Source organism: Panthera onca, chromosome A1 (assembly GCF_046562875.1).
Source record: "Panthera onca isolate mPanOnc1 chromosome A1, mPanOnc1 haplotype 2, whole genome shotgun sequence".
NCBI classification, from domain to species: Eukaryota; Metazoa; Chordata; class Mammalia; order Carnivora; family Felidae; genus Panthera; species Panthera onca.
The window spans coordinates 240,007,117-240,019,642 of NC_138339.1; the positions used below are offsets into that span (position 1 = coordinate 240,007,117).

Here is a 12,526-nt window from a genome sequence, read left to right on the forward strand (position 1 = left end):
TGAAGGTACGAAATGACAAATACAAAAGCGTATTCACTGTGGCACTGTTTGTAGTAGCAAAGTCCGGAAACAATCCACAATGTGGTGAGTGAAGATGCTCTCTATGTACAGGATATGTTAAGTGGGGAAAGCGGGTGCAGAGCAGCAAAGATGGCATATGACTTTTTATGTAAAAAAAGGAGAAGAGGAATAAGTATACATGTGAATATTTACAGTTTTGTGCATAAAGAAACTGCAAAGACAAACGAATTAGTAAAAATGGTTATCTATCGAGTTGGGGAGTTGGAATGGGTGGAGGGGACAGGGTAGAACAGAGACTACTCTGAGTATTCCTTGTAAATATAATTTTGACCGGGCACCTGGGGGTCTCAGTAGGTTAAGCCTCTGACTCTTGATTTTGGCTCAGGTCACGAGCCCGGCATCGGGCTCTGGGCTGACATCGCTGAGCCTCCTTGGGATTCTGTCTCCCTCTCTCTCTGCCCCTCCTCTGCTCTCTCTCTCTCTCTCTCAAAATAAATAAACTTTAAAAAATATATAATTTTGACTTTTGAATAATGCAGATGCATCACCTACTGAAAATATATAAAAGTTAAATGAAAAAGCATTTGGATGGGCATCCCAGACACCTGCTCAATACGAAAACCAGCCACTGAGGTTCTTTCTTCTGGTTAGGCAAATCATGAAACTTTAAATTTGGAAGACTCCTTTCTCATCCTGCGGACTGGTTCATCTCATCTGTTGGTTCTTCACTTATTTTGGATTGCAGGGGGTAGGGGGAGCCTCCTCTAAGAGACAAGAAAAGAAATACTCTGGATGGGATGCTAGGAAGCACTGTAGCTGTAAGGTGATGTAAGGGGAGCCAGGTGGAGAAGGGAGCACAGAGATGGGAAGAAGCTGGCCCCTGATGATAATGCTACCTTTGAGCGACTGGACCAGCCGTCACCCTACAGCTGGCTTCCTGTTATACAGGGGGGTAAGTATCCTCATTGTTCAAGGCAATTACAGCTTTCTGTTTCTTTTACAAACACAATCCCAACTCATCTCCTTGAGATAGGGAAACTGAAGGACTCCATAAAAATCTGCTTTTTACTCCTTTTCCTGCTTCTATTCTTGTTAGGACCCCCACTTTACACACAGGTCAGAATGCAAATAGTGCATGTCCTCCTTGTATGGGACCAGGAGTTAAGGATTTCTGTAGAAGAGATAATACCTAAGGCAGGACCAGGTGAGAAGACCTGAGAAGCCAGTATATGCGCATTCCAGATCACCAGAGTTACATATCTCACACAACCCTCCTGGCTCCAAGGAACATCACCTAAGCCCCCACTTTGTTTTGAGCAGTTCCTGCATGTCTGAGAGGACATGTACACCAGACCACGACCCTCCACAGAAACCCCAGACCTCAGGCAAAGATAAGATTCCCTCTCCCAGACACTGCCTGTACCTGCACTCTCTCTCCCTTCAGTAACCTCTGCTTTCACCTCCCGCTGGCCCACCTTTGATTTCTATCCTGCAATTTCTTTCTTTTTTAATTTTTTAAAATGTTTATCTTTGAGAGAGAGAGAGAGACATGGAGAGTAAGTGGGGGAAGGGCAGAGAGAGAGGGAGACAGAATCAGAAGTAGGCTCCAGGCTCTGAGCTGCCAGCACAGAACCTGATGCAGGGCTCGAATCCATGAACAGCGAGTTCATGACCTGAGCCGAAGTTGGATGCTTAACTGACTGAGCCATCTAGGCACCCCATCAATCCCGCTGATTTCTATCCTGTGAGCAGCCAGGAAGCCGCTCTGGGTCCTCAGACCTGGCCGGCCAGCATCATCCTAATGTAGAAAATTACTTTACCGTGGAGCAATTCTAAACATATCTGCCTTTGTACTAGTATTCCAACACATTCATGTTTGGGAACATGGTTCAGATAACTTCCATAAGGATCCAAAGCATTCTAAAATGACTCAGCATTTATTTTTGAGCCAACTTTTGTGATTCAGTGCTACCTTATTAATCAGATTTGAAAAGATTCTTCCCCAACATATTTTAAATTGAATTCTGTATTTCAGAGATTTACCTGGCAGAGGTCCTCTTTCTTAGCTAATAGTCTCAGGTTCACTTCTTCGGTTGCTGTGCCTCTGTGAGGTATTAATCTGTAGAACTCGGTCATCATATTTTGCAATTGTTCTTCTGTTTCTCCATTTTTCAGGGCTGCCTTTACTAGAAGGAGAACTCCCTCTGCCTTGCTCACCTTTAAGTGGACAACAATATACTCTTATTAAAATTGAATCTTTACAATCAAAGAGAAAGTGAAGGAACATGCATAAAAATACCTAAAATAGTTGTTAGATATGTCATAACTATTAGTTTTCTACTGGACACCAGCCATAAAACAAATGCCATGTTTATGGGAGATGTATCTCAGCTGTGACAATGATGCCGTGAGAAGGTTTCCAAAAATGGGCTCAGCTTAACTAAGGGAAAGAACCAGAGTCTTAAATATCTGTATCTGTGTATCTATATCTATACCTGCATCTACATCTGTATCTATAGCTATAACTGCATCCACAGCTATGTCTATATTCACAGAGAGAGGAATTCTAGCACAACCATAGGAGATGTGCTTTTCACACAAGAAATTTAGAAAGATTTTAGAAAGAAATTTAGAAATTTAGAAAGAATCAAAGTAAGAACAAAATTCAGCAGAATGTATTTCTAATTACACAAGTGCATTTTGAGCCTTGTGCCAGGAAACCTTTTTCTCCCTGAAATAAATTAGTTTAGTTCCACAGAAGAAGACTGTACTATTTTACTACGACAACGCAATTGTACCACTGGGAATACTGTCTTCACTTGCTCCTTCAATCATGTAAAATTAAGAAGAGTACCTTCTGGAAGCATGCTGTCTTTCTCTACAACAGTCACAAGTTCCAAGACTGTGAAGCAGTGACAGAAGCAGAATAGGGTCTGAGCATCCGACTGAGGACGAACAGCATCCCTGTCCCTCAGGCCTGCCACAAACCTCGGGACCTAGGAGAGCGGGCCTCCTACAGAGCTGGCACCAAAAAGCCTGCTTGGAGCAGTTCTTGGGTCTGACATTTGAGAGACAGGAACATCTAGTTTTCCCGGAAGCTTGTTTTCCTCTCAGCACTCTCCACATTCCCCTTCTCCAAGGTACTAAAAAGCATGTCAGGAACGCATCCAGAACAACCAGACCGGTGCGCAAACACACGTGCTATCATTCAAGCTAGTGAGCCAGAAAGCGGGTCTGTCACGATAGAGGTTTGCTTGGAGGAGGCATGTGACTCACGTCATTGAGACTAATCCTGTTCGCAGGCTTGAGAAGTGTGTGCTCCAGGTGGCCGAGAGCTTCCGCCCAGACCATCTCCACCAAATCGCTCACCTCTTTGCTCAGAGTGCTTGAATTCATTACCTCCTCCAAAAGCAACTGCAACAACAAAATTTGAAAAACCAACAAGAAGTTTCGTAAGTGGACTGATTTAAAACCAAGAGAGAAGAAATAATTAATTTCAGCCAGGCAAAGAGTCACCGGCAGTCAAGTGACTGATAACTTTGAGCTTCCACTTCCTCCCTACACTCTCCTCATTTCCCCTTCTCTCTTTTACTCCCACTCTATGTTTCCTTTTGACTCTTCCTTCACTTTATCAGCTTGAGGCCTGCCAGTGGCATCAAAGGTTAAGCAGCATTAAGGGTTAAGGACCCCTGATTCCTGGCCCAGGTTATAATCAAATTTTTTGAAAGCCATGAGGGTTTGTTGCTGAAGCAAGCAGGAAGTTTCATGGCTTATCCTGGAACTCACTCCCCACCGGCTGCCCTGCCGTGCATTTTTGTGAGTTTACCTTTCCTGTTCTTAACTCCCACTCTTCCCTCCTGCCAAGTTTTTATTTGTCACAAAGAAAACATTTCTATTCAACATACTCAGTCAGTCACAAAAACTAAACATATGAGTCAGTCTTACCGCCTGCAATTTTTCAGATGCCAACTGGGTTGCTTCGGGTGTAAAATATTCCCTTAGCAGAAATCCTTGTTTCTTCAGTTCTTCAATGTAATTTTCATAGTGCTCACTTGCGTCTGCAGAGGTTTTCTTTACAGAGAAGTGTCTTCTAGTCTGTGAATCATAGCGTGCAGCAAAATGTCAGGATGTGAGGATGTACTAACTTATTCACATACGGGTCTTTACCGAATGCCTCCTATGTACCACAGGGGAAAGCAATGTAAATAGGCATTGGATCCCTGCCATGAAAAAGTTTATTAACTATTTTCAAAGAATTACTTAAATCTTCAATCCTTCACAAAACAGCCTAAAACCTGAAAGGGAGAAAAGCTTGAGCAGGCCCAACATGCAGAAGAGGCACATTTGATTCACTGGAGAGTCACTCAAACGTCTGTTCAGAGACTACACATTCTTAATTTACATACTATTCTAATTAGCTTTGAAATCTGGCTTTCAAGCTTTTTGGAAATGGGAAAAATAAATCAGGGGAGGGGAGGAAAAGAAAAATAGCTCAGAAATGAGGTACTGTTAGGGACAAGCACACCGTCAAAATGAAATGATACTACCACAGCAAGGAGAAAGGCAGAAAGCTCTCAGGTCACGCAAATAATGTTGAGGGAGTGGAACAAGGCATCCTGTGGATAGACGCAAACTGTCTCCTTCATTCCAACCTGCCCATGGATGTGGCATTCTTCTGCTTTTCCTGGAAATCCGTGCTCCTGTAGTGAGCAGTTATCCCAAAGTCATTAACCTCAGAGAACGGGGGAGGTCTTGCCCATGGGTGTCGGTTTGGGTGTCAGCCAAGCCTCTGGCTCTGGAGTGTGCCGCCCCGGGAAGAAGCCAGGCTACTCATGACACTGCTCAACTGCCCTCCCGCTCTGGTGGCCACAGGACACCTCTGAAGCTTAGAGAAAAGAGCATACCATGTTCAAGTTACTCCATTTGAGAAGGCAGAGTTTAACACAATTTTGGAAGGTTTCCATCAAATTGGCTTTTTATGAGAGGGGCAAACTAGAAAAGCCTCTTCTGCAGGACAGCTCTTTCACAGTTGGTGAGGATAATTTCTATCAAAGTGAACACACTCACCAGAGGAGCACTCTACTTGTGTTCTCAGACTCACGCCTGCTAAGGGCGGAAGGCACTCAGGAAGGGCTCTCGAGATAGTAAGCAGGAGGGGACACAGTGGCTGATGCAGCCTTATAGTTTTCAGTAAAGAAAACCAGTGACAACACACTCTATCATGGTTTTCAACTTGATGTTTCCTTACTTTTTACCCACACAACTAAATCCTCCACAAAACAGAGCACATGTTTTTGGGTAAAAGGTTAACAAAACCCCTTCTCCTCCTTGGACACATTCGACTTGGATTAACTTTTTTTTTTTTTTTTTAATTTTTTTTAACATTTATTTATTTTTGAGACAGAGAGAGACAGAGCATGAACGGGGGAGGGTCAGAGAGAGGGAGACACAGAATCTGAAACAGGCTCCAGGCTCTGAGCTGTCAGCACAGAGCCTGACGCGGGGCTCGAACTCACGGACCGTGAGATCATGACCCGAGCCGAAGTCGGACGCTTAACCGACCAAGCCACCCAGGCGCCCCTGGATTAACTTTTTATATTTGTTCCTGTGGAAAGCTGATAAGGGTGGGACGCTGTAATATTAGGCAAAATTGCTTAGGTATTAGTGACCTCTCATTAATAAATTGCATCAGGACCAGGAGTTCAATGAATGAAACTTAAATGGTGGGTGGGAAACCTGAGCCTTGGGCTTCCCTGAGGGCAGTGATGCGAGCAATGGGCATCTCCCTTCAAGACATCTCCAACCTAGGCCCATGTTACAACAGGTACGGGCTACTGTGGGTGACTTTCTACATCAGGTAGATCCTGCCTCCTCCTGATGTGAGCCTCCCTCCTGGCACCACAGCTGGCACCTCCAGCGGGGGCAAAGCCAGAAGCATCCAGAGCCCCAGTAACATGCTGCGAGGACCACTCCCCCTGAAGAGGGTCTGTGTGCCCTGTGGGTGCTGTGCTTCCTGCCTGTAAGTCTGTCTAAACGGAAGACACCCTGGTGGTGTGGCAGCATTTGCTTTGAACTTTAGGTATTAGTTCTGAATTTATTTTTGTGTCATAATAGTTTCAGATGGAACCATGCCCTTGACTTGACAGTGACCTAATGCAAAGGTCTCGGGCTCTGCAAAGGCTTCCTGGTTGTTTGTGAGCCTACGATACTTTACATTTCAGTATCAGTTCTGTCCCAGGGGGTTACAATCATGAATCTTCCCTGGTGGTGATCTACCTCTGAGGGGCAGGGTTTGAAGTAATTAAAAAAAGAAAATTTAATGTTTATTTATTTTTAAGAGAGAGAGAGAGAGAGAGAGAGAGAGAGAATGCAAAAGGGGGAGGGGCAGAGAGAGAGAGGGAGACACAGAACGAAGCAGGCTGCAGGGTTGGAGCTGTCAGCACAGAGCCTGAGGCGGGGCTTGAACTCGTGTACTGCCAGATCATGACCTGAGCTGAAGTCAGACTCCTCGCCGACGGAGCCACCCACGCGCCCCTAAGTAATTTTTATCTTTGGCTTCTGGTAGATCACTTGGTACTCAGCAGGTACTTAACCAAGTGTGTGAATGGGTGGTTTTTAGCAGTGTGTGCATTAGGCAAGTTCCCCTAAGTGCTTCAACACAGGGGCAGGAAGCCCACGTGCCCTGCACCCGCTGAATATTCCCCTACTGACATTGAAGAACCCCGTGCAGCTCTAGTCAAGGCGCCGCTCTCACCCCCTTTCCTTCACCGGCTACATTGCAAGGGAGAACACGGCTCAACTTTTCAAAACCATTCACCAGGTGAAAAGAAAAAGGGTAACAGATTGGCCGGTACCTTCACCAGTGTTAAGGAAACTAGTTACGAACTTGGGTGGATAAACACATACGAATCAACGTAAAGATCGATACCTTGACGCCGGTGGCCGAGAGGAAGTGTGCGGATATCAGGAAGGCGGCGTCCCCGGGCTCCTCCCGGGAGCACTGCAGCTCCACCACCGCCACTGCCTTACCACCCTCCGCCCCAACCTGGAAAATAGGTTGTGTGTCCGTTAAATAACAAGCCGCACGCACCATTTAAAAATGTAGATTATAAAGCCAACACAAGTTCACGCGAGACACAATTCGGAAAATGCACAAAGTATGAAGAAAAAATAAAAATTACCGGAAAGCACACTACAGATATAATTACTATTAATATTTTGGTATATCTCCTGCCTGTGTTTTTACTACAGATATATCTGTATGTGTTTAAACTACACCACTTTTTATATTTTCTCTATCACAGAAGGAATGTTGTTTTCAAGTTACATTTCATTAAAATATCTAAAAAATACAAATGGAGCATCATTTTGAATGTGAGGGTTTTCATTTACACGACATTGGAGAAAGAATTATCTCCTTTTCTTTTTAATGAGTGGTAATGGAAATTCAACATAATGTAAATAGTGTCAAATCTACTCTTAAAATACAAGAAGCCATTAATAAACACGGAAGAAGTCCTTTACTTTTAAAGTCCCATTAATATTTTGTACTGTTTATATTTTATTGTGAGCAGGTATTACTTTTATAATAAAAACACTAAGAAGTTAAATGTTACATGTTAAATATAAAATTTTTTTGACTATTAAAAATCAACTCATCTATTAAATATTTATTCAGGATATGCACAATTTTCCAAAACAATGAGAAAATTATCAAACAGGAAAAGTAATCAGAAGACATTCGGGGTTTTTTTTTCAACTACAAATCAGGCTCTTACTTTTTCCAAGGTGTTATATTTTGCAACTTCGAAATCTTGTGGAAAATGAGGAATTTCAGCATTCTCTGTATAAGACCTGAAATTTGTATAAGAAAAATGAAACATTACAATGGACTTTTAAACTAAAGAGCCTTTTCATAAATTTTTTCTTGGATGTCTCCTAATTCCATACAAAATACATTTTAAGTCCCTAATGCCTCCTTAGATATTCTGAAAACGGTTAGAAAGTCTTATGGAATGAGCTGGATTCCTCCTGTGTGTAACTTTAGAGTTCTCATGCCAAATACTGAGTGTCTGCATCAGAAGGTGGGCGTCCTGAAGCAGAGGCAGGAAATAAGAGAAGCAGGCCAGCACACTGGAGAGAGAACCAATCCTGCATCCTCTTGGGTTCTGACCCTTAGAAACCAATCACTTAGGCTCACACCAGAGATTGTCTGGACTACAGTTAACAACCCTTTGAAATAAAAGTGTCAGACTTCTCATAATCTGTACTTTTATCTTTGGTATTTGCTCTCTTTTTTAACACTACGATTAACAAATAAAATGAGGCTAAATGTGACCCTTAACTGACATTACAGTTTGGGGTATGCTGGAAGAAGCTGCACACGGTCCATTTGCAGAAGGCTGTCATTTCCAGTTTTTGACACATTAGGTAGGGAGTAAGGGACTGTCTCTACTCTAAAGGCTTCTCTGTAAGGTAGCAGGGTGAGCAGACTGCCCAAACCTTTTCTTTTTTCAAATCAATCCAACTATCATGTCCAATCTTGTATAATACTAAGATGGAAATAATTATCACTCTACTAGTTGAAGTAAAAAGTCTTAAATAAATAAGAGCCTAGAATTAGATAAGCAAGATAAACAAAAATACTACAAGAAACGTGAGGTACTAATAGTATTTTAAAACTGTGTTTGAGGTTTACAAAATACTTTGCAAAACTGGAGAGTCTTAATGATCAGAAGTAGATTACTCTGTGAGTTCCACAACGTTTTCCTTCTCAGTGGAGTTGTCCTGGGACAGATCATCTGTTGTCATTTCTAAGAGAAAACAAACAAAACACTTGTTTGCTACTCAAAGATTTATTAAAATTATCAACAATAAACCCTGGAATTGTTAAGATTCTTGAGTATAGGTAATATTTACCATGCTATTATCTTTTTTAAAGATGTCCTCAAATTAGCTATAGAAATTGGTGATCTAAGGACAGAGCAGGTGGGACAAAAAGATTAAAGACAAAAGATGGTGAGAATACATTATAATTCTCTTTTAATAGGCATGTGAGGACAATTGTAATAAAATCTGTATTATGTGAAACTCATTGATAGATATACAATTTCAAATAGCATTTTTCTCTTCTGAAGATTATGGTGAGGATAGTTATGAAATGCATTTCTTTCTTCTTTTTGAGAGAGAGAGCATGTACATGCAAGTGGGGGAGGGGTAGGCAGAGAGAGAGAGAGAGAGAGAGAGAGAGAGAGAGAGAGGGAGAGAATCTCAAGCAGGCTCCATGCCCAGCAGAGTCCAAGGGTTCAATCCCACAATCTTGGGATCATGACCTGAGCCGAATTCAAGAGTCAGACACTTAACCAACTAAGCCACACAGGCGCCCCATGAAATGCATTTCTTTTTTTCTTTTTTAAATTTTTTTGTGTTTTATTTTATATTTGAGATAGAGAGAGAGAGAGAGAGAGAGAGAGCACGAGTAGGGGAGAGGCAGAGAGATGGAGACAGAATCTGAAGCAAGCTCTAAGCTTCCGGCTCTCAGCTGTCAGCACAGAGCCCAATGCGGGGCTCCAACTCATGAGCAGCGAAATCATGACCTGAACCCAAGTCTGGCGCTTAACCGACTGAGCCACCCAGGTGCCCCAACATGAAATGCATTTCTAATATGCTGCAGGATCAGAGTGGTTCCCCAGTGCCATCATGTCACAAATGAAGGAACTGGGATGTTTTAAAGGAGGGAAATTCGAGGGCTCCTATGTGAAGCCAAGCAATTTTTGCTTCATGTTTTTCTTATAAAAGAATCATAACACTGTCTATGGCATTATGATACATACGGAATAACTTCTTTTATAAAAGGATTTCTTACCAGTTTTAATTATGCTACCAAGGGGTGCCTGGTGGCTCAGTCGATTAAGCATCCGACTCTTGATTTTGGCTTGGCTCATGATCCCAGGGTGGTGAGATCGAGCAACATGTTGGGCTCCATGCTGGGGTGTGGAGCTGCTTGAGATTCTCTCTCTCTCTCTCTCTCTCTCTCTCTCTCTCTCTCTCTCTGCCCCTTTTCCCCGCTTGCATGCTATCTCTAAAACTATATATATATATGCTATCAAGATATCAAAAGGCGTCAATGTAGTTATAGTAATTCCAAATCCGAGGGTATTATTCTGGATGTTGAAAAACATTTTCAATGTAAAAGGAGTTTACTATTCTTTTTTTTTTTTTTTTTAATGTCAATTTATTTATTTATTTATTTATTTTTTAAATTTTTTTTTCAACGTTTTTTATTTATTTTTGGGACAGAGAGAGACAGAGCATGAACGGGGGAGGGGCAGAGAGAGAGGGAGACACAGAATCGGAAACAGGCTCCAGGCTCCGAGCCATCAGCCCAGAGCCTGACGCGGGGCTCGAACTCACGGACCGCGAGATCGTGACCTGGCTGAAGTCGGACGCTTAACCAACTGCGCCACCCAGGCGCCCCTCAATTTATTTTTGAGAAAGAGAGAGAGACAGAGTGCAAGCAGGGAGACAGAGAGAGAGGGAGACACAATCTGAAGCCGGATCCAGGCTCTGAGCTGTCAGCACAGAGCCTGATGGGGGGCTCGAACTCACAAACCATGAGATCATGACCTGAGCTGAAGTCAGATGCTTAACCAACTGAACCACCCAGGCACCCCTGGAGGAGTTTACCATTCTGCCTATTTTGTTTTAGCTACCATTTCTTGAGAGCAAGAAAGTCTGATGACAGCATTTCTGGACAATCATTTGTCTAAAGAGGCTGCACCATACCAAACATTTAGATTTCTAAAATTCTCATAAATAATACAATTTATATACACAATATGGTATCTAACATATATCATGTGCTTACTATAAATTATTATTTATCAGAACTGCTTGACTTTTGATGTGTCTCATGAAGACTGCATTTCTCTATGTCCAAAGTCTTGCTTCTTGGCCAGATTCCAAAATAAAATCTGGTCTATAAAGGAGATATGTTTCCTTTGGAGAGATCATCTTTTGGAAAGAACTTATTTAGCAAAATGCTAATCATAAAATTTCCAGTCATAATTTTTTAAACACAAAGTTTCTTCCCCTTCCCAGATAAAATTACACATCAAGTTTTCTGAGATTATCAGTGTTTTTGTAGTCTTTTTGAATCTGATCACATTAGATTGGATATTAAGAAATTTATTCCTATTGCCAAAGTAGTCTTTTGTCCTTCACTATTTGCCTATATTCTGAGATAAGAAGTTTAATTATTTTTGTCATATTTCTTTTTTTTTTAAGCTTATTTATTTTGAGAGAGAGAGTGCACACATGTGTATGCGTGCAGGGGAAGGGCAGAGAGAGACAGTGAGGGGGAATCCAAAGCAGGCTCTGCTCTGTCAGCACAGAGCCCAACACGGGCCTCAATCTCATGAACTGTAAGATCATGACATGAACCCAAATCAAGAGTCCGATGCTTAACTGACTGAGCCACCCGCGCACCCCTATTTTTGTAATATTTTTGGACAATCCTTTGACTATACTATCTTGGACAAACCAAAATGTTTATTATAGCACCTATAATATATTAAGTACTTGATATAAAATACTTACCAGAACTGCTTGCCTTTTGACAAGGAGGTGGTGTGATGTCTGGTGACTTATGAGGATCATAATTCGTTACGTCCAAGAGTCTCCTTTCTTTGATAGATTCCCATATAAAATCTGGGTTTGTTATATGGATATGGTTCTTTCGGATAGAGTTCAGTTGATACTGGCTCAGAACATCAGCATTATCTAAGATTATATGTGTGCACTTAGAAAAAAAAAATAACCAAATCATTATGTACTTGTAAAAATAATATCTAAATATATTACTTGTATCTGTAATTTTCACCCTTAAAGAATCTTGAAGATAATTTGTAGTAATCATTCTCAGCTTTCTAAAACCCTTATAAATAATATGTTTTAGTTACATAAAAGGTAAAAAAAATCAAGGTTTTTTAAAAAATGTTTATTTTTGAGAGAGAGTGTGCACACAGGGGAGGGGCAGAGAGAGAGGGAGACAGAGGATCCAAAGCACATGCTGACAGTGCATGCAGGGCTCGAACTCATGAACCGTGAGATCAGTACTTGAGCCAAAGTCAGACACTTAACCAACTGAGCCACCCAGGTGCCCCCAAAATCAACAGGTTATTTTGAAAAAATTTTTAATGTTTTACTTATATTTGAGACAGAAAGAGAGAGAGACAGAGAGCAAGCAGGGGAGGGGCAGAGAGAGACGGAGACAGAATCTGAAGCAAGTTCCAGGCTCTGAGCTGTCTGCACAGAGCCTGACCCAGGGCTCGAATTAATGAGCCGTGAGACCACCACCTGAGCCAAAGTCAGACACTTAACTGACTGAGCCACCCAGGTGCCCCCACAGTTTTTAAAGAGTATGGATATGGGGTGCCTGAGTGGTCTGAGTCTGAGTGTCTGAGTCAGCATTCCACTCTTGATTTCAGCTCAGATCATGATACCA

General features: G+C 42.0%; 1 protein-coding gene across 3 annotated transcripts in view; it reads right to left on the reverse strand.

The window, feature by feature from the left end:
• Nucleotides 1–12,526, reverse strand: part of PARP4 (poly(ADP-ribose) polymerase family member 4) — a 114,952-nt gene that overhangs the window by 93,200 nt on the left and 9,226 nt on the right. For 2 of the 3 annotated variants that reach the window (XM_078449598.2, XM_078449539.2), the window contains exons 3-9: nt 11,620–11,821; nt 8,768–8,834; nt 7,800–7,875; nt 6,950–7,066; nt 3,967–4,116; nt 3,298–3,435; nt 2,065–2,238 (exon numbers count right to left, since the gene is read on the reverse strand). In XM_078449598.2, the coding sequence (XP_078305724.2) occupies nt 2,065–2,238; nt 3,298–3,435; nt 3,967–4,116; nt 6,950–7,066; nt 7,800–7,875; nt 8,768–8,834; nt 11,620–11,821 (924 nt within the window). The remainder of the gene's footprint in view (nt 1–2,064; nt 2,239–3,297; nt 3,436–3,966; nt 4,117–6,949; nt 7,067–7,799; nt 7,876–8,767; nt 8,835–11,619; nt 11,822–12,526) is intronic. The other variant, XM_078449559.2, reaches the window with a different exon arrangement.